At 40.0% G+C, this 20,636-nt stretch overlaps 1 protein-coding gene across 1 annotated transcript in view; it reads right to left on the bottom strand.

Moving 5' to 3' along the window:
• The window catches only part of LOC108901147 (uncharacterized), a 38,235-nt gene extending 17,917 nt beyond the window's left edge, over positions 1–20,318 (bottom strand). Inside the window, exons 1-4 of the mRNA XM_018702555.2 lie at positions 20,304–20,318; positions 19,877–19,990; positions 4,432–4,545; positions 971–1,086 (exon numbers count right to left, since the gene is read on the bottom strand). Of these exons, the coding sequence (XP_018558071.2) occupies positions 971–1,086; positions 4,432–4,545; positions 19,877–19,990; positions 20,304–20,318 (359 nt within the window). The remainder of the gene's footprint in view (positions 1–970; positions 1,087–4,431; positions 4,546–19,876; positions 19,991–20,303) is intronic.
• Between the last annotated feature and the right edge of the window lie 318 nt (positions 20,319–20,636).

Here is a 20,636-nt window from a genome sequence, read left to right as displayed (position 1 = left end):
TATCCCTTGTGTTTTTATTTGTTTGTTTTTAACATTTTATTGTGTTATCTTTCTGTGTGGGACATTTTGGGCTGCATGTTTGTATGAAAGGTGCTGTATAAATAAAGTTGAGTTGAGATGAGATAATCTGCTCCGCACAGACAGATTTAAATCTGAGAGGAAAAAAAAAAGATAACTGGGATCAGGGCAGAACTAACGACTGAGTCAAAAAAAAAAACAACGGAAGTGCAAATAAAATGGAAGATAATCTACGACTGAAAGCTCAGTTCGGTCCCTATGAAGATGGATTTACAGGAACACAACCACAAATGCATAAAAGAACCATTCACTTTCAGTTTCCGTCTTTTCCCATCTCTCATGCTTTCCAAGCCACACAAACAGAAACAGGCCAGATCCTGTTGTTTTCTCCAGCAGAGCAGAACCTGCTGCCGTCATGAGATACAGTGAAACTCCCACAGTTGTGTTTCAGCTCCGTGACAAAACCCCACAAAAAAAAAAAAAAACAAAACAAAACAACATGGACACACGGAGCTGCCTCCCACTCACATGTTCAAATGCCACACAAACATGGTCCTGAATTTATAAAGAGGAAGAGCCCGGCCTCTCCAGATTTTCACCTTATAAGGAATACAGTGAATATTCTTCAATGAGAAGCACCAGGGGTTGAAAAGATGGAGGAAAGCTTGAGAAAAGAGGTGTTTTTCTTTAGTAAATTTTGCCTATGGTGATTTTTATGTTTGTTTTTACTTTACTAAATCCCTCACTGTATTTCCTGCTCACAGAATCAATATTTTGAGAGTCAAAAACTAAAATTCATGACCTGAAACATACAACAAAGAGACGGTTGTGAACCTATGGAAAGGTATCAGCACAACTGAATTTAAATTAAGTTAAATGTAAAGACAAAACAGATCTGGTTTAGCTCCAGATACCCTGAAAGCATCCAACAAACATCATGTCTTTGACTCACTGTGTCTTTATGTTGCTGAGCTCCTGCTCTGTCTGTCTCTGCAGCTGCTGGAGGTCAAAGGTCAGCTCCTCACTCAAAACCACAAACCTCCACAGTCCGTCTCTTCCGGTGTTGCCCTGGAGACAAGAGAAGTTACGTTAGCTTCTGATTATCATGCTAACATACAGCAAGTTAGCATATTAGCATGCTAACATGAAAGCCACTGTCTGTAGCATGCTAACAGTTTGTTTTTGTCTCAAACTGGTAGACCACACACACATTACCCAGTTGTTAGCTTACATTGAACACATCTGGGAAGGGATGAAGCCAACTTTTGTTGCCTTAACCAATGCTATGTTAGCTAGCAGGTAATTTGCAAACTCTGCACATTGGTACATTAGCTTACCAGTAGCGTACCTGTATTTCCAGGATCCTAGATTCTCCGTTTCAATATTCTGTTAACACTCATTAATGCCCTTGTTGTGTTCAGGTCAAATTTGTCCTGTTTCAAGTTAAAATATTTCACAAATATTTTTTTAAAAAAAAAAACATGGGAACAAGCCTTCAAAACAGCTATATAACACCAGCAACTCTAACCCTATTTGATTAGTTCCCTTGAGTGTGGGCCTCTTTATATAGAGATCCATGGGGCAGAGCTGGGGAACAAATTCCCACAACAGCCCATGTCATATTAACATATAAATCTGAATACAGAACTGGGGAACATCGTTTTCTGGTTCCCATAATGTGCTATATAGAGCTGGGGAACACAGGAACTTTGTCCCATTATGTATCATTTAGATCTTGGCAACATTGGACCCTGGGAACATAGAACCCTGAGAACATAGGATTCTGGGAACACAGGACCAAGGGAGTGGACACATGTAGAACTAGGGAACATAGTCCCAAGTTTTGTCATGTTCCCATTTTGTAACATAGAAATCTAGGGAACACAGGGCGCTGACAATGTTGGATCCTGGGAACATAGGACCTTGGGAGGGGCCACGTGTCGAACTAGGGAACATAGTCCCCATTTTGTCACATTCCCATTATGTCTTGGGAACAAAGGATCCTGGGAACATAAGAATGACTCAAAGTACCTCTTGTGATTTGTGTAAAGGTTGCTTTAAAATAATAACAGTGGCATAACAGATGTTCCCTTGACTTAGCTTATGTACTAAATTAGCCTTTGGCTAGTTTGTTGAGGTTCCATGAGATGATGTTTGTGTGGACAACAACAAACGTTGGGTGACTTTATCCAAAGGGTGAAACACATCCATCATGTTACCCCACATAGCACTCAAACACACCTTACTGACAGAAGAAGGAGAGGTCAAGATACAGAAGTTAGCATTAGCTATTATCGACTATTACAGTTCTACCTCCTGAATGGCACACCCAAATAATTACCAGGGTTGAAAAGAAAAACTGAATACTGCAGCCAATAAAAAGACATAACAGACACAAAAAGTCATCATATATTATTTAGTCTGGAGAGTACTTGATATGAGAAAGTACTCGTGGAATATCTCTCAGTAGTCTGCTGTCTCACTTTGTCAGACATAGCAACATGTTGAGTAAAACAGAAGAGAGTGATGAATCACCAGCTGAAGGAGGAGAGAGGGAGAGCAGGCAGACAAGAGAGAAAAAAAACCCAAAAGAGACACTTGAGGACATGAAGAGTAAAGATGAAGTTGGAAGAAGTGAAATCTAACATGGCGTGTCTGAACTCGCCGAGGTGATGGGAGTCTCTTCAGAGAGCGGCTGTGGGCTGAAAGACAACAGACCGACTGAGTCATCCTGGCAGAACACAGCGCTCACCCTCATCCTCCCCTTCGTCCGTCTGTCTGTCTGTGTCCATGTGACTCAGTCTGAGAGACAAACTGGCACTATGTTCACACAGCAGCCAAATCTGATCTGTTCCTCAAACGTGATCTTTAGTCCTCACTGTTCACACTGAAAACTTAGAAGCGGTGGAATGAAATGTGTATTTTCGGACATTTTAAATTATTTTCTCTAGTAACAGTGGAAACAGAGACAAAGACGAAGGTTCCATTAGAACCATTTATTCACAGATTCACGCAGTGGGAACATAATCGGCCACAAATACTGAACACACCCACTGATTTAAAGATCATATGACAGGATATCCAAATTCAAAGCAACAGGAGTTGACCATAAAGTGCTTTAAAACTGAGGCAGAGGGATTAGAAATCCAAGTGTAAACATTCATAAAGGAAGAAGTAGTGCAAGGATGAAATAAAAATCAATACAGGAGATCTGAGCAATCTAAGACAAACTGAATAAAACCAGTAAAAGACATTAAAAATAAGGTAAGAAAATAAATTAAGAATGGACACTGACAAAATCCCGAGGCAAGATAAAAAGGTAGTGGTGACTTTTCCACAGAATTAACTAACATAGTGTTTGCAAACATTTCTATGTCATTTTGAAATAAGTTGCTGTGATCATAGCCTGAAAATACAGGGCTTTCAAGGCCATTTGAGAGTTTTATTGGCCCACTTTAAATTACTTCACACATCCCATCACATATATAAACATTTTTCATAAGGTTCTCTTATTTTATTAATGATTAAACCCAAGAAATGTACCGGGCTGGACATTTTAGAGTTGAAAAATGTCTGCAAACTGTTTAAAAACTTATGTTTAATCATATATGACAGGTTCCATTGACCTGGCAATTAAACTAATTTCTGCTGCTTTATTGTCTCTTGAATGTATAGCAGAGAGTCATAGTGATAGTGATACATGACCTGCGGTTAAGTAGGGAAACAAGGTGTTTGTCACTTTTATCACAGGGAGGTTTGTGTGAGACTTTAACGTCAAACGAGGGGTCACATGAGGGAAGTGATGTTAAAACCCGCTGGCAAGCGTTTCAAAACCAGGTTTAATTTGATTTTTCTTCAGTGTTTCATTGTATTTTCACAATTAAGCCTTCAGAAAAAAGAAGACACTTGACAGTGGAGCAGGGCAATAAATTGGATTTGAGCTGCCTGTCTGAACATGGCCTCAGGAGAGATCAACAACGACGGAGAGGAAAGACAGAGAGAAACAGAAAGGCAGAAAATCAAGCAAAGACAGCTACGATAAAAACAAATCCCTGAATAGACGGTTGGGAGGAATGACATTAAGGCAGTGCTGAGCAATTAGCCCTGTGCCCTGTGGCAAAGATTCACATTTTAAAACGCAGCAGCAGCTAACTCCAACCTCAGCAAAGACAAAATGACACTTGATGCCTCTGTTACACTGGTGATAATCATCTAACAGTTTTTTACTGGAGGTGTCGTGATTAACATTCCAGTAAAGCTGCTGTGGAACAAGTTCAGGTTAATTTGTGAGGATTTAACTTACTTAATTTAAGTATTGTCTTGATTTTTTATGACTTTCTTGTTGCAAATAACCAATGAGAACTAGGAAACTCTACATAAGCATTTGTATATTTAATTTTTCATGTGATTTACCTGGTGGTTCTCAGTGACGGACGACTGCAGGACGTGAACTTTATCTTCTATCAGCTGCCGTAGTTTGTCCACAGAAGCAGGAAAGGCCTCTCTGTTTCTCTGGAACTCTGGAGACTTTGGAAAAAGAGAAGGAGACAAAATATTTTTAGTATTTTATGACCTTTCATCACAGTAACCATCATACAGTAAAATATGACTCATGTTTCACAACCAGCAGCTTTGGCAGCAACCAAACACCACTGGGAGTCTGATCCTGAAGTAGAGAAAACATATTTTTAAACCTAAGCGTGTGCATGTGGTTGCAGAGTGTTTTGAAGGACATGCTGCAGATTGTTTTGCCTGAATGTCAAGATGCCATTAAGGCAACACCCAATTAGCAAAACATCCACCTCTGATTCTTTGACAAACATTTTCATTAGTGTGGAATGGAGAGAGACAGGAACGATGGAGGAAAGAGAGAGAGAGGTTGAAATGTAGTGAATCCTGCCCTCTGGACTGAACTCGCAAGACTTCAAAGATGTGCACTTTAGGTTTCTGCAGCACAGAGAGGATGTCTTAAATACCAGCACACAACTGTTTCTGATCTGAGATGAAGAAACACACAAGTGGACTAAAGTTTGTCTGTGGTTCAGTGTAAGGCAGAAAGAGAAGTCTGATTAAACTACAGAAACTCAAGTTTAAAACACTAAAGTAAGAAATCCTGCAGTGTATAATGACACCCAAGATCATTTATGATATTAAGCTACATAAATACAATTAACTCAAGATGACTGGAGACATAGGACACGCTACCAAATACTGCAAATGTCTGGGTTTGTCCAACCAACAGTCTAACCCCACCACACCAAAAATAACATCAATTGATAATAATATAAAACATCAAACCCTGACATTTGAGGAGCTGGAGCCAGAGAATTATGTTTTTGTTTGATTAAGTTTTGTTTGATTACACCAGCGATTCAGCAGTGTACTTTCATTAAGTTGGGTGATTCACATGAGCCAGATTAAATACAAATAATGGTTAAAATCAAAACAGAGGAAGCAGAGATACAGTATATTCACTTTAAGTCATGGAATGAGTCCTACATTTCCCATAAATCTTTCATCCGGCCTTCCCTGACTGTACATTAAGAAACCAAAACCCAACCTTTACAATTACGCCTAGACAGTGCAGTTGGTCAGGTGACATGGGTTTTTGGAAGGACTGTGTCCTGGAGGAGACTTCCATTTTCTACCTTTCAGTTTGTCAGGTGAGTGACAGGAAGCAACAGGTCATGTCAAAACTTTACCCTCTGCTCAGTGTTTACACTGATGGATTAACTTCGCTCTGTGGAAATTAGCACATCCTGTGCCTAGTCTGCCTCAAATTTAAAGAAGAAGAAGAAAACAAAATGATACAGACTGGGTCTATAATGTGTAACAGACAAACCAAATCATCTAAGATGTATGATGGACTCGTAATTAATCTATAGCGGCATTTTCAGTCAGTTGAATCCTCCGAATGTGGTCTGAGCGATCAGATCTACAATGCATCCTTAATGCGTCTTGGATGCATTCACACCTGTACCCAGAGCTGTCAACTTGTGATGGGACCAACCAAGGTCTGAACATGGCCAATGTTCAAATCCGAAGCAGAATGAGTGGCAGCAATTGAACTCACAAACACAAACTCTAAAGTCTCCAACGACTAGAAGCAAAGACGAAGAGCTTATCACACATTTTTACGTTGGCTTCAGCAGTTAAATGTCAAAGTGTAACTCAATAGTCTAACGTCAGAAATGTTCAGTACTGTTCTGAAGAGGAGAATTATAAATGGGAGGTGTTGGTAACCACAGTACAAGCCTGCCTACTGAACAGACCCCTCAGCTGGTGGAAACATCCCACCCACCACAGTTTGAAATCCACCACAGAGAGAACCATTGTACGACTGAGCTGAAGCAGTAAACCCAGGCAGCTCATATGTACGTCTTCATCTTAAAGGAGGAAATCTTCATACATACTGTATATGAAAACTACAGATGGACAGCAGGCAATTAATTCCACTCCTCACCATATGAGTGGATGCATTCATAACACTGAGTGGGCTGGGTGTTCATGACACAGTGAGTCTGTGTTGTCTGATTAAATGTAATCAAAATAAATCCATTGTGTTTTAATCCCCCTGAGAACGATTACATGCATCGACAGGAGCTTAAGGGGAGCCGAGAGGAATTTCTAGTTGCTTCAAGGATGATGGAAGAAAGACAAAAACAAAAAAAGACATATACAGTGTTTAAGTAGCAGAGGACCCAGAAAAGTCCTTTCTTTTCAAAAAATCTCATTATAAAGTAAAATAGTGCCTTATGAATGTGGGCTGCTGTAATTCTCTCTTCATTACTTTTTAACCCTGTCTCCTAGAAATTACATTTATATTCAGCTAATTTGTTTTTCCAATTATGTTTACCAGCAAAACATAATTGGGAAAACAAATTAGTGGTATATAAATGTAATTTCTGCAAGACAGGGTTTTAATGTCAGAATAACATAACCTGACAGAGTCTAGATTTTAAATGAAATTGCAAGTAAAACATTCCTGTACCAATACAAATGCAGTTATCTGTATCACCAGTTCTCTAAATCTTGGAAACTGCAGTAACAGTGCACAAAGAAAGTATCCATTGTAGGCACTAAAAAAGTCTGGCTTAACCATGTCTCCCAGTCCAAATGACCAAGAATGAGTTAAAAGTCTCAATACTGTACTGTTAACTGTAGCTACGTTAGCCAAGTGAGGTGAAATGTTCCAATACTAATGCTTTAAAAAGACCAACTTTGACGAATTTTCTAATGCTACTGCTTTAAAAAGACAAACTATGGGTGGAGCTTCCATTACTGAGAGTTTACGACATATAAATTCACCAAAATGTCCCAAAACTATGGACTTTTTTTGAAGAAATTTACCCAGCTAAGGTTAGCTAAATGTTACTTTTAAGCTAGCTAGCTGGATCAATTAGCGAGCTAATGTTCGCATATGGATCCTACCCCCATATGGACGGTACATTTTCCCTAAAAAAAGAACAAACAACATCACTTGTTGTTTCGTTGCTCTGATTTCTTGTAGGTCTATCTGACTGCATCCAGTGACATTTTGGTGTGCAACCATTAATAACGCCCCACGGAAACTAAACATGAACTGAGAGGTTCCAGTCTGCCATTGCCAGGCTACTGGAAATGACCAAGGTGTTCCAATAATAAGGGTTTAAAAAGACCAGCTTTAGCAGCACAGGATACTGTCCTGCTATGTTCCTAGCATTACATTTTCACATTTCTCAAACATTTTCATCCCACTTCCTGTACCCTGACTACTACTTCTGGCTGTTTAAGCAACAAAACTAAACTTTTTAGCTAAGTCGCAGTTAGACTTAATTCCTTACTGACCCAAGTCATTAGAAAAGACTAAATTAGCTTGGTAACCTGCTCAACACACCAAACGTTCTGACTGTTCTGATGGTATTTAATATCTTCTGAAGCTGTATAATGTCTCTAAAGTACTCACTGCAGGACTTGGAAGGAGAGGAGAGCTCATGGTGACAGACAGACCCAAAACTAATTTCTTGACTGAGCTCAAACCACAGGGGGTTTTTCTGTGTGTGTTAGTGGGTGGGCTGCACCACACTGTGTACATGGAGATGACCCTAGCTACAACCCCCCCACTGACCAGAACAGAGAGACAGACAATGTGAGTTTGTTAGTTAATATCCGGCCAGAGTTTGTCAGGGTTTCTGTGCTTGACTGATCACTTTACTCAACCTACTCTAAACCAAGTGTAAACAAAGAATGTGCCCTAATTTCAAATTCTAGGCAGGTTTTGAGTGTGCAGTGCCAAAATGGAGTATACTCACAAAACCAGTCTACATTACACTTGATTTATGTTTGTGCATTATGGGCACTGTCACCTCATCTGTTGCACTACCTTTGCAACTAAATTGTGGATGTTGGCAAGCTCTGACTTCCTGGAAAGTCGTGGAAAACAACAACAAAAACACATCGAATTAAAGAAAACTTTACTTTCTCTCAGTGAAAATTAATTGGCAGTCTGTTGGTGCATTTATTGTGTTAATTCCTGTTAGTACAACACAGTAATGTATATGTATACATTTATTCCTATGGATATGTGTTTGTGTCTGTGTGTGTGTTTAATAACCCAGTGGAGGCTGTTTGTTGTGAAAGGTTTTTTGTTATTGAAATAAGATAAAAATATTGTTGGAAAAAAATAGTCATGTGACAAATGCAGCTGGAATACAATAAAATAGGTGTAATGTGTAATATTGAGGGGTATCGAGGTTCTGTCTTCCTGTATTGAGATACAAGATTGTGGATATTTGTATCGCAGTTTTCAGAATCATTACACCCTCACTACAAAAAATTACCATACACAATATAGTACATAAATATATGGTATAACTATGGAACTATGGACAGCACAAACCATACATTAAATGTACTAAATAAACAGTAATTAATAAGGCTTTAAACAGAGCATATTTGGCTGTTAAAACTCATTATGAACTACAACCCACGGTTTTCAAGTCCAAGCAAGTTGGCGTTGTGGCTAAATAAACCATGACTAAACCCTGAGGTTGGGTTGCATCACAGTCCTCAACTTCCCCCCCAGCCCACCCAAGTCAGCAGAGCCCTAATTCCCTCCTCAGGGTGTGTCTAGGTGGGGCCTGATGACTGTGGCAGGTCGCCAGGTCAGACACACCTTGATAAGCAGGCAGGTATGAGGAGGGTGGAGCCTCACTGCATGTCTGCAGTTTTCTCTGCCTTTTTTGTTGACTTTGTTCTTTTCAGGCCGTGTTTCTGTCTCGCTTTATCACACAGAGGATTTTATGTAACAAGATTAAAAGACTAAAACAACATGACACAGCTGATGTAGTCAGCTGATGTGTGTAAGTCTGGGTGGTGAGGGGTTCATCCTCTGGGGAGGAGGAATTATATCAGCTAATTTCAAGACAAATGGAGCATTGCAATTGAATATTTTGTGGGTGAAAAATCCGGTTAGTAGTGCTAGAGGAAAGTTCAGCGGGTCTCCAAGAATTATTAGGATACTTCCTCTGGTGAACATGAATATTACAGCAAATTTTATGCTAATCTGGTCAGTAGTTCTTAGAGATATAAGACTGAAAAAGTGAAATTACTCTTGTTGGAAAGTACTTACAGCTGCATTAATCATTTTTTTTCTGGCAGCTTGCAGGAAATTACATTTACTATGTCAGAAATCCAAAATTATGAGCCTAAAGAGGCTAAAACCTCCTTTAGCGCCACAGAGTTGGTCAGAGTTTTCTGAGAGTTTGTCATAATGAGTCAGCTTTTCCACACCAGGCAGTGACTTTTCACCTTTTCTTTTAAATATTCAAGTACTGACTTCTGTAGCTGTAAGTAAAAGTGCTGCAGCTACTCTAATATTAAGAGTTTATGATGATACAGCAGGAAAAGGGGATTCTTTTAAATCTGGACGAAATATTTCAGTAAAAATCCGACCAACCAGTCACCCTGCACCAAAGAAGAAATCATCATTTTTTCTTCATCATACAATTTCCTACCAAACTGACTTAATGATGAAGGAACTATAAAATAACTCTTTCAGTAAAAGTAAGGGGAGAGGAGCGTTCATTCTTTTCAGATGTGACACTGCAGACTCTCCCTGTTTGAACAAATAACATTATGCAGTCAGGTGAGGTTTCTCCTCCACCCGCAGGAAGTTATGAATCACACAGTCTTTGTCATGTACATAGTATGGTTTTACACTGTATATCCACAAGATCCTATTGTTTTTGTTCTCTCAGATGTATAGGAATGCTCGCTGTTGTGGAACCACACTTGCTTTTGTTTTCTCCGTCTCTCATTTCACATTTTGTAAACTTATTGCTTATGTTTATCTATTTATTTACACAATTTCTTGATGCATTAGTGTATGAATGGTCAGTGTATTTTAATTATAATTCTGGGACTAGACATGCTGCATTCATCATCTGTCACTGAGACTTTAAGGCTGATAAAAGGTCAGAGGTCAGAAGCCTGTGGACCTGTACCATCATGATAATGACACATCATTACTCAGCAAAAACTGTGTGTGCGGAAAAGCTTGAGTGTTGTTCCTCACCTGTAAGTCACTTTATATAAAAGCTTCAGTGAGTAAATGGAAATGATAAGCTTCCCTGCCCAACATGCCTTGCTCATGACTCACAGCTTTGGTATGTCACCTTGTGTGCTGGTGGACTTTGAACCAGCAGGAGCTTTAAACTGGGAGTGAACGGCAGGAGACGCCCTGCAGGCTTATTTACAGCCCAGGGATGTTTCATCACAACGGAAACAACTTTTAACTGCACATCTGAGTTCACTAATGCTGTAAAAAATTTTGTGGATTTACACAAATTACAAAAAATATTACTAAAACTAAAAGTTCAGTTAGACTGCGTTCAAATTTTTCATAATTTCACAGAAAAGTTCCACATAAAATGATTTTCTGTTATTATTTGAATTTAATGTAAAGGAAACAGGTAGAGCTTGTTCGTTCCTACATTTTGCCACAAACATATATAATTTTCAAGTCTGACTGACAACTATGATCCCCACCCCTGATATATTAAACCAAAAAAAAAAGAAAACTCTATTTGTGAAAGTTCAACACTTGCTGCTTTTCTCGGGAAAAGCTGCTTTAATGGCCTCCACTCATCTGGTTTCAGTGTTTCCACCAGATGTTTAAACCTGGCTGCAGGGATTTGTTCCCGTTCAGAGCATCAGTGAGGTCCAACACTGATGTTGGCTGATCAGGTCTGCCTCACAGTTGGTTTTCAAGTTCATCCGAAAGCTGTTGGACAGGGTTGAGGTCAGGCCAGTCAAGTTCTTCCACAGCAAACTGATGGAATGGAAACCCACCTCTTTATAGTCCTGGCTTCATGCATGTGGGCATAAAACATGATGAAAGTGCTGTCCACATACTTTTGGCCACATCTGGAAAGAGTAACATTAAAAAATAAAAAGACGTTGTTCAAGTAAATTTCACTGCTCCTCGCTACATAACAAGAACAAGGCAGGTTGGTTCCACCAGATTAGCTAATTGTAATTCAAACTGGATTGTGCAGTGTGCTCCCTCTCTCTTTATAAACACAGACTTGGCCTATATAAAACAGCAGAACCAGTTTGTGCTTAATGATCCAGTGAATAAACAACATATCCCCTCTCCTGTATTTACTCTCTCCTGTTGATCGAAGCAAAGCCCGAACTTCCTCTGTATTCAGCACTTACATGAGTTGAGGATCATGTCTCCCTCCACTATCATTATCCACGTTAAACAGAACAAAAGTTTCTTTAGTCTCTGTGCCTCTTGAAAAGCACCCACACAGAAAATGTGCTCAGCTCCTCTGTGTCACATTCAAGGACAAAAAATGATTAATTATTTTCATGACAAATCCAAAGTATGGAAGGTAAACTGTGCCAAAAAAATCACAGCTATTAAAAAACAAGAGACACATTCCTGTAACATCACACATCTCTCGCATACCGTGTGCACTAGACTGATTAATGGCATGTTTTCATTACATACAGGTGGTACCACAGGTTATTTTAGGGTTTGGTGCAACACAGTTCTCACCACCACCCAACCACATCCCACAGGTGTGCAGGGCTGGGTGGCTGCAAGCTACTTTACAATGAGCTCCTCCCAAAGACTTGTTCAGGAAAAAAAAGGATAAAAATGTCTTTGAGCTGTCATTTGTTTGACAGCTCAGGACAGGTAGACAGAATAACAATGACAGAGCAGGTAGACAGCCAAACATGCAGAGGGAAATAGATACACAAGCAGACTCATTTATGGTAACATAACACATTGTCTTAGTGTCCTGCATTTCTGTTTTCTAAACAATCAACCTTTGGTAGTTTGAATAATCTTTCCTAGTTCTGTTGAACAATTAAGTTGATCTGTATTTTTAACCTTAACTACGTTGTATCAGTGTTTTTAGAAAATTCAGATGAGCAGTTTCCAACTTATTTCATCATTTAGGTTTGAGGGCTTCCATATTGGATGATTCTTTCTTGCTCAGTATTGTGGTCTTTGCTAACGTTCAATGCCAAAGCCTGAAGCAGTTTAATGTTCACTAAGTGTAGTGATGTGTAATGCTGTGTTTCATCATATGGGAGGAACTAATGTTAGGTCATGTAGGTAATTAAACTTCAATTTAAAGGATGTAGTACTATAACTACCTTGAACGCTCACACCTTGTAATTTCCCACCCTCCATCCTTTATCATGGATGACTGTATAATTCATTTGACCCCTTTTTAATTATCTAATCTAAAACCACATAGTTTTATTTACCCAACATTAAATATAAATTAACCATAACCACAGTCGCCACATTTAGACTTTCTGGGATTATAGAACTGAAAAACACTCATTAAAGTAATCTACTCTAGCCAAAACATTTAATATTATTTTTGCGGAGTTGGTGAAATGACACTAACAAATACTCTCATCACTATTCAGATATAACTGTTCATACATCTTTGGCAAAAAATTGTTTAACTACCCTCGAAAGGTTTAAACTAAACTAAAACTACATTTTAGAAAATAACATACAATAACACAATTTAATAGAGGTACATTCTCTGAAATTAGACAAAGTCTAAAACAAAATATCAAATCAAGACCCATAATTATAATGGAGATCTAATGTACACAAAAATAAGCAGACAGACAATGAAGACTTCCAAAATCTTCCACTTTCTTGTTTCTTACTTTTGTTTCAAAACTAGAACATTGAGAAAAACAACAACAACATCTAATCTCCAAGCACTGCAGCCCCCACCCAGCACCCACCCAGCCTGCACCCACTCGGCCCTGCGACGAGGCTTAATGAGTAATAAGCACTGGGTGACCACAGTGTTGGAGTCAAGCCAATTTTCCCAGATGCCAAATTGAAGCCTGGAGGTACTTCATAATGCAAAACAACACTCATTAAAACTTGGAGGAAAAAAAAAAACAAGGAGCTATAAAATGCAAAAAAATGCACCGAGATGCATTTCAGGAGAAGCTTGGTAGCAGTTTCTAAACGACAGAGATGAATAATTAGGATTTTCAGGCGTCCATTAGTGGGAGAAATTACAAGATGTAGGAAATAGGCTCCAAAACACTTTCATGACCTTAAAACCTAAAACCGTGTGGCCTGAACATTATGTGAGAGGATGATGAAATCAGATAAAAGTGATGCAGGAACATATTGTGAAGCTTTCAGATGAGTTCAATGAGATTATCTGTCAGTTTGATGAAGTCAAGAGAATGTGGGTTTTCTAGGAAACATAATCGTTAGCTAGATATCCAGAAGCACTTTCATTTTGGGATGGATGGTGGATGATTTTTATCCCCTGATTGTCAACACCAGCTGAACCATAAAGAGTTGGGACCATCCCAACTCCCAATTAACCCTACTACTTAGCCCTACCGATGGTCCGAAGGTAGGGTGCTGTTTCTTTTGGGGATTGTTCTACCCAGTCAAGGACACTTCCAAAACAAGGGTTAGGGCCAAGTGTCTTACACTTTGTCTTGAAAAGTGTAAATAAGAAGCTAGAGCCAGCCTTGCATGAAGAGCATTAAGGAAATGTGGAGCTGCCGGAAAGTGAATTTTTTCTCTTGAGCCAGGCTAACAGTTGCTGCTTCCAGTATTTATGCTAGCTAAGGTAACCAGTTGCTGTCTTTAGCGTCACATTTACAATGTCATTATGAGTTATAGGTTATTTGATCAAAACCAGGGCAAAGTGTTTTTGTTAGTGATTTAATGACCCTACACCTGAGTCCTGCCTCCAACTCAGGCCTCATTTTGTTTCTGATATTGCCACCAAATCTGTGTTGGGTGTCCAGTCTTATGGAGTGAATACCTGAATGCAAATCACCTGCAAATGAAACATAAAGTCCTATAAGTCTGTAAAGTTCAATGCATTCCGGGAGTTATTTGATATAGACATGCTTCTGCTTCAGATTTATAGAAGTGCCAGTACTGTACATCAAAAACAGATTTGAGTATCAGTGTTCTCTTTACTTCACCCCCATGACTGAAGAGCACTACAAAATACCAGAACACTGTGTTACTTCAGGTCGTGAAAGATCTTATCGAGTCCTTCATTTGTCAATTAAATCTACTACACATGCTGCAGTCCCAGAGTTGAGCGAGGAACTCTGATTAACAGGGCAACTCAACAATGTCAACACACGCACATGAATGGAAATGTTCAGAGTATGCAATGTTACCATTCCAAACAATTTCGCATGTGTTAGCCTAACTATTCGAGGCTCACACCCTCATTCCTGACATACCTGCCATCTCCATCCACCTTCCCACCTTTCCCATGATTCACGCTGTTGAGGTGCAGTTTGTGACGTCACGTATTTAGTAATAAAATCGGCATGTAGGATGTTTTTTTTTTTTTTATCGTGTTCATGCTCAGTCTGAGTGGAAAAACTCATCCACACGACATGTGACCTACATAACCCTTCTGATGAGTCATAGTAGGCAGCAAGGAAACATGTTAGTCCACTGTGATGAGTGACAGAGGCCTGAGCGCTAACACCTAAACACCAAAACAAGTAACATCCTCTCTGTGAAATGACAGCACACACCGGGCACTGAATGCTAACACTGACGCATAAAAACTAATACTGTAGCATAACAGTTTAGCAAGATCTATGCTAATGGTTTACCATCCACTGTGTACATTTATACTCCATGCTAACCGTTTAGCATTTACCATGAAACAAGCATTCGACTCTTGAAAATACGCTCTTAATTTGTATCAGCATTTCTTAGAAAAGTAAGGTTTCTCAATCTCATCAGTAAGTTTATTTTAATATTGATGGATATTTTTTTAGGGTTAGGCTGCAGACCACATGGGTGCTAATGCCCTGTGCAGCAAATATGCAGATGTACTCCCAACTGGCTGAACTGTTTGCAGCTTGTCATCCTACTCTCTTTACAGTGTTTCCTATTTGCCCTTATCTGTTAAGACTGTTAAGAATCCATCCATCCATTATCTTTACCTTACCTGTTATCTATATCACCTGACATCAGGTGAGAGGTTGGGTACACCCTGGACAGATCAGCAGTCTATCTCAGGTCTGACAAACAACAAACTGTGGCTCATAAGATGCCTAAAAAAATAGTAAAAAAGAGCATTTTTAGCAATACATCTTCAATTAAAATGTAATTACTGCATGTTATTTTTCCATGAAGTAAAATTTCAGTTGAAGACAGATGTCAAATTGTCCCTGTGCAGCTCAGTGACTAATGAACCACACACAGAGATTTTTTTTTAAGGGTTCATGAGAACTTTCTCTTTCCCCTGCTGTAAACAAATTCCATTTTGTTAATGACTGATGGGCGCCAGATGCCACTTTGGGGTGTTTCACATTCAAGATGACTTGACATTTGAATTTAATAGAAATGAATGTGGCAGCACAATAGGCGGCTTGTTCAGTAGAACTTTGGGGCGGCAGATGATAAAAAAAGATAAATACATATTCTCTTATCACAGCCGAGCCACACCCCAGACGAGCACAGCCACCTTACTGGAATTTACCTGTAGCATAGCTGATGGTGGTTATATTAGTCTTTGTTTAGAGGGTTATTGTACATAACAGTTTTCACAGCACAGGTATCCTCTGTATGTCTCTGCCAATCACTTCTGCAAACATGAATGGAACTAGAAGTGAAGCTTGGAAAAGAACAAAGGCAAACACAGACATACTTTCTGAAACATCCTGACAGCTGACAGACAACACCCTGAACAAAAACTCATCACACACACACTGCAACATGTACAATACACACTTGTCTTTGTCTCACAGTGAGGAAAATTAAATGACCTGTGCAGAAATTTGATCCCCTGAGTAACTGCACCTTTCTCTGCATGACGGTTTTTAACAGATCAGATGAAGTATTCATTTTTAACATATCTGACATTCCTTTAAATGATCAAGGAATGACTTTAGGAGTCTAAGGTGTGTTTAAGGACTATGGGAGAGGAGAACACTGTAGAATACTACTCCACAACGTGCCTCCTATAATTTTGTGTTTTCAGGTACATCTGTCTGAATGTGTACAAGTAAACTGCTGTGTTTGTCCATGTGTATCTGTACGTCACCTCAGTGACAGTGGTGGTGCAAGTCACAACCGTTCACTATCAAGTGTGTTTTGACGCCAAGACTGAGATCATCATTCCACTTTTTATGGCATAGCTAACTGTTAAGGTAATGGAAGTTTCGGTTAAGAGGACAGGTACCTGCTGGATGTGAACAGTGACATCATTCATTATCTTAGTACTTATAAAACTTTCTCACACATACTCAATAATTCCCTGATGCCTGGCCCTAGATTCAGGACCGTCACATCCACTGTGTGGGAGACAGTCCCGGACGCTTCCCATAGAAAAGCTGAGTTCTGCTCTTTAAAAGAGGTGGGGGAGTTGAAGAAGATGCACATATGCCAAACCGCACATTTAGTCCTTATTTTTGAAGCTCCCATCTCTTGTAAAACCAGAACACGGTGTCGTAAAACACAGACGACAGAGAATACATCTCATTTCTGTGCAGGTTTGTCCGAGATGATTTCTTGTTGACTTAAAGAACGAGGACTGGGTGTTTGATTCGGCTAATGCACACCTGCTTCTTCCTCCTGACTGTTCCCACAGATGAGGCAGTCCAAAACTGAGCTGCCATGGACCCAGTTTCAACCAAAAACCAAGACTAAACCTCAAACAGCTCTTTGTAAACTGAGGACCAGAACAAATATCCTCATTTTCCTAAAAACGTCCTCACTTCTGCAATTTGAAACTCAAATCTTGTTCATGTGTAAGGCTGTTTAACGCAACTAAATCAACTTCTCAACTTTTTGCCATGGCCACAAAAAAAACTACATGTAACCACAGCAACAATAGCGATGCTTTAAAAGGCCTGGTGACACAGTTTGCTCGTAGGGCGAGTAAACGGCAACAGTGCAAAGAAAACAAAGCTGCTGTGACTGACATGTTAACAGCTGGTTGGTGGTCAGCAGGTAGAAATCGATGGAGAGTCTAGAACCAGGTTTTTTCGTCAAAGTACGACATCGAAACAAGTACTGACAGTCCTGAAACTGAGCTTAAGAGGGAAATACCTCGTCTACTGGTCTGCATTACTTCTGACTTTTATGGTAAAGGTCAGTAGACGACAGGAAACCCCCTTTTTTTTTTTTACACGACTCTATTTGTGGACTCCTTCTTGGCGAGTGTATGTGAGAGACTGTGAGGAGGCGAAAGAGAATGAGCGAGAGACATAGAGAGAGAGAGAGAGAGAGAGAGAGCGAGAGAGCGAGGTGGGTGTGTGTCGGGCAAAAACTGTGAGAGAGAACGTTTGTGTTTTCTCGTTGGTCTGGTTGGTTAACTGTCTAGGCCAGAGTCAAGGGAAAGAATGTAGTCCCATTAAAACACATTAAAAAGAGAGAGAGAATGGGTGTGTGTCGACAGAGAGACAACAAACTGTCATGTTGAGATTTGTTGTTGTTGTTGATTAACACAAACTCCTCTCGCTCCTCTGCAGATAAAAATGATCTGAATTCGAAAGAGGAGCAGATAAGGAAGGATTTAATTTACTAAGAGGAGGAGAAAGTGTTGCGGAGAAATGAAGAGGAAGTAGGTGAGAGTGATGAGGGGGAAAGAGGAGAGAGGAGGAGTGACGGAGGGATGAGGAAGGACAGAAAGCTGATGGATCGCTGTCAAAGTTTGGCTCCAACTAAAGTACAAAAAAATAAACTGGAAAACTGGTAGAATTAAGAAATACATAAATACAATGAGAATATAATGACAAAAATATAGAAAAGTAAGATGAAAACAATGAAAACTGAACACAAAATCAAAAGAAGAGTGGGTTTACTGCAGAGAAATACTCAAATAACTACAACCAGAGGGAAGTGACAAATAAATAAAATATATAAAATGCTGAATAAAATACTCAATAAAAATAAACTCCTCACTGAGACCTCCTGCTGTCACAACTACAGGGTGAAAGTTAAAGACAAGAAAGCAAGAGAAAGAAAGAGGAAGAGAGGAGAGAGTGGAATTATGTTTGGAGGAAGATGAAGAGAAAGTGTGAAAGAAAGAGAGAAGGAGGGAGATAAAGAGCAGAAAAAGATGGACGGAGCGATAAAACAGAGTCAGAGATGCTAACAGTCGTATTAAGTCGGAGTTACAGCATTCCTCAGCCTGGGAAAACACTTGCACATGCATGACTGACTCCTCTGTTTGTTTTAGAGGCCGCTGAGATAACAGCAACACAACAGTGTTTTACACGCAGAGGAGTCGACGCACACCTGCACAGGTACACCTGACTGTTTTCATCGGCAGTATCAGGACGAGCAGACGAAACAGAGGTACAGTTTCTAATTTATCTAGGTTTACACTTTAGCAACAAGCTAGCTAGCTAGGTTTTGTTGTTGTTATTATTGTAGTCATTAATTAACTAATATCTGACAGTGTGGTGGAGCATGTGTAAGTGACGTTAGCACCTCTCCGCCCAGCTGAAATGAAGATAACATCTCGTCTCTGCAGCGGTCTTATCAGAGAGCTCGGTGCAGAGTACAGTCCGACTCTCCCTTTTGTCTGAGCTCAGGGTCAGAGGCTATTTAACAGCTACAAGTTTGGTCCTGCAGAGATTTTCTGTTTCTGTTTCAGGCAGACGGAGTTTAAAGCTACATCGACTGAAACGTGGGAAACAACGAAGACAATACAACAGTTATATCACATTTCTATGGTTCTTTATGGCTCGTGTGTTTTTAGTCTCTTATTCTAACATCCTCTGCTCCTCTGGAGAAGCTTTCGAGATTTTCCACCTCATCCTAAAGGTGTTGGATGAGGAGCAAGCAATGATGGTTGGACTTTAAATTAGCTGTTACTGGCTTTTTATTAATTTATATTAATCATACTTGATTTTTATCACCTTTTACAGGACTTTATGGACTTGGAGTGAGTCTATCTAAAAATTTAGGTGTAAATATCGTGTCTAGTAAAGGATATGCTTGTACACTGATGTTGACAATACTTTGATGATATTTCTATCCTCATTAGAAATGTTTAAATCTAAATAAAGACTAATAAATAAACTGTGATGAGACACTCACCTTGTTGCCCTTTGTTCTTATTTCGCTCTGGTGGTTTCAATCTAAACTGTGACTGAGCTGTTTCCCTGCAGCAGGTGTCTGTTCACCAACATTTAAACCCACTTTCCTAAAACTCCAGCTCCAGGAAACGGGGCCGTGAACTCACCACGGTAACTAAAAGCACCAACGACCTCGGAATCAATATCAACAACAACCGAAGGCGACGCAGCAGCAGCAGCAGTAGTCAGGTTAAAATCCAACAAGTGTCCAAGTAAATCATCAGCCACTCACCTGTCCACGCGCCCTCCGTGGTGTTCTGTTGAAGACTGACAGGCTGGAGTTTCTCTGCTGACAGGAGTTTGCCTTGTGGGCGGGTCCAGAGGAAGGTGTGGTGGTGGTGGAGGGCTACACCTGCAGCGGCAGCAGTAGAAGCAGCGACGGCACACCGAAGCCGTGCGTAATGAGGTGAGAACGCGCAGGACGTCGCTGACGCACGCAGAGTAGTTGTCGCTTTTACCTGGCACCACCTGTCAGAGCTGATTTACAACTGCAGGGAAGAGAAGGAGGGAGACGGAATGTGAGAGAGAAAAAAATCCACTTGTCAATGGATTTGTGCCAGCGACACAAATCCATTGACAAGTGGATTTAAGGACGCATGTGAACCCACCACCACCCTCCTCTGCCCCCCCCCCCCCCTCTCTCTCTCCCCACCTCCTACTCTCTCTCGCGCCATTTTTGGAGATGTAGAGCACCAGTTTCTCACCCAAATGCAACTATTTGAACTATGCCAGGAATGTTCGCCGCCCATGAGGCATCTTTGTTTCCGTGTTCTGATGTCACTGCAGCTAAAACTGCTGAATCGCTTCCTGTCCAACCTGAGCCACGTGTTCATCACTGTAACCATGACAACGTAGGTCGCCTAACATTTAAAAAAAAGGTACTATATACAAATATCGACACAGTGTGAAGAGTTTACAGTTTTGATGTGACGTCTGTAACCATTTAGAAAATGTTTAACAGAATAGTCCGTTAACGACAAAGATGGCGGTTG

This window comes from Lates calcarifer, linkage group LG9 (genome assembly GCF_001640805.2).
Source record: "Lates calcarifer isolate ASB-BC8 linkage group LG9, TLL_Latcal_v3, whole genome shotgun sequence".
Lineage (NCBI taxonomy): Eukaryota > Metazoa > Chordata > Actinopteri > Centropomidae > Lates > Lates calcarifer.
The sequence above is the reverse complement of the archived record's forward strand: the minus strand, read 5'-3'. Positions and strand labels throughout refer to the sequence as shown.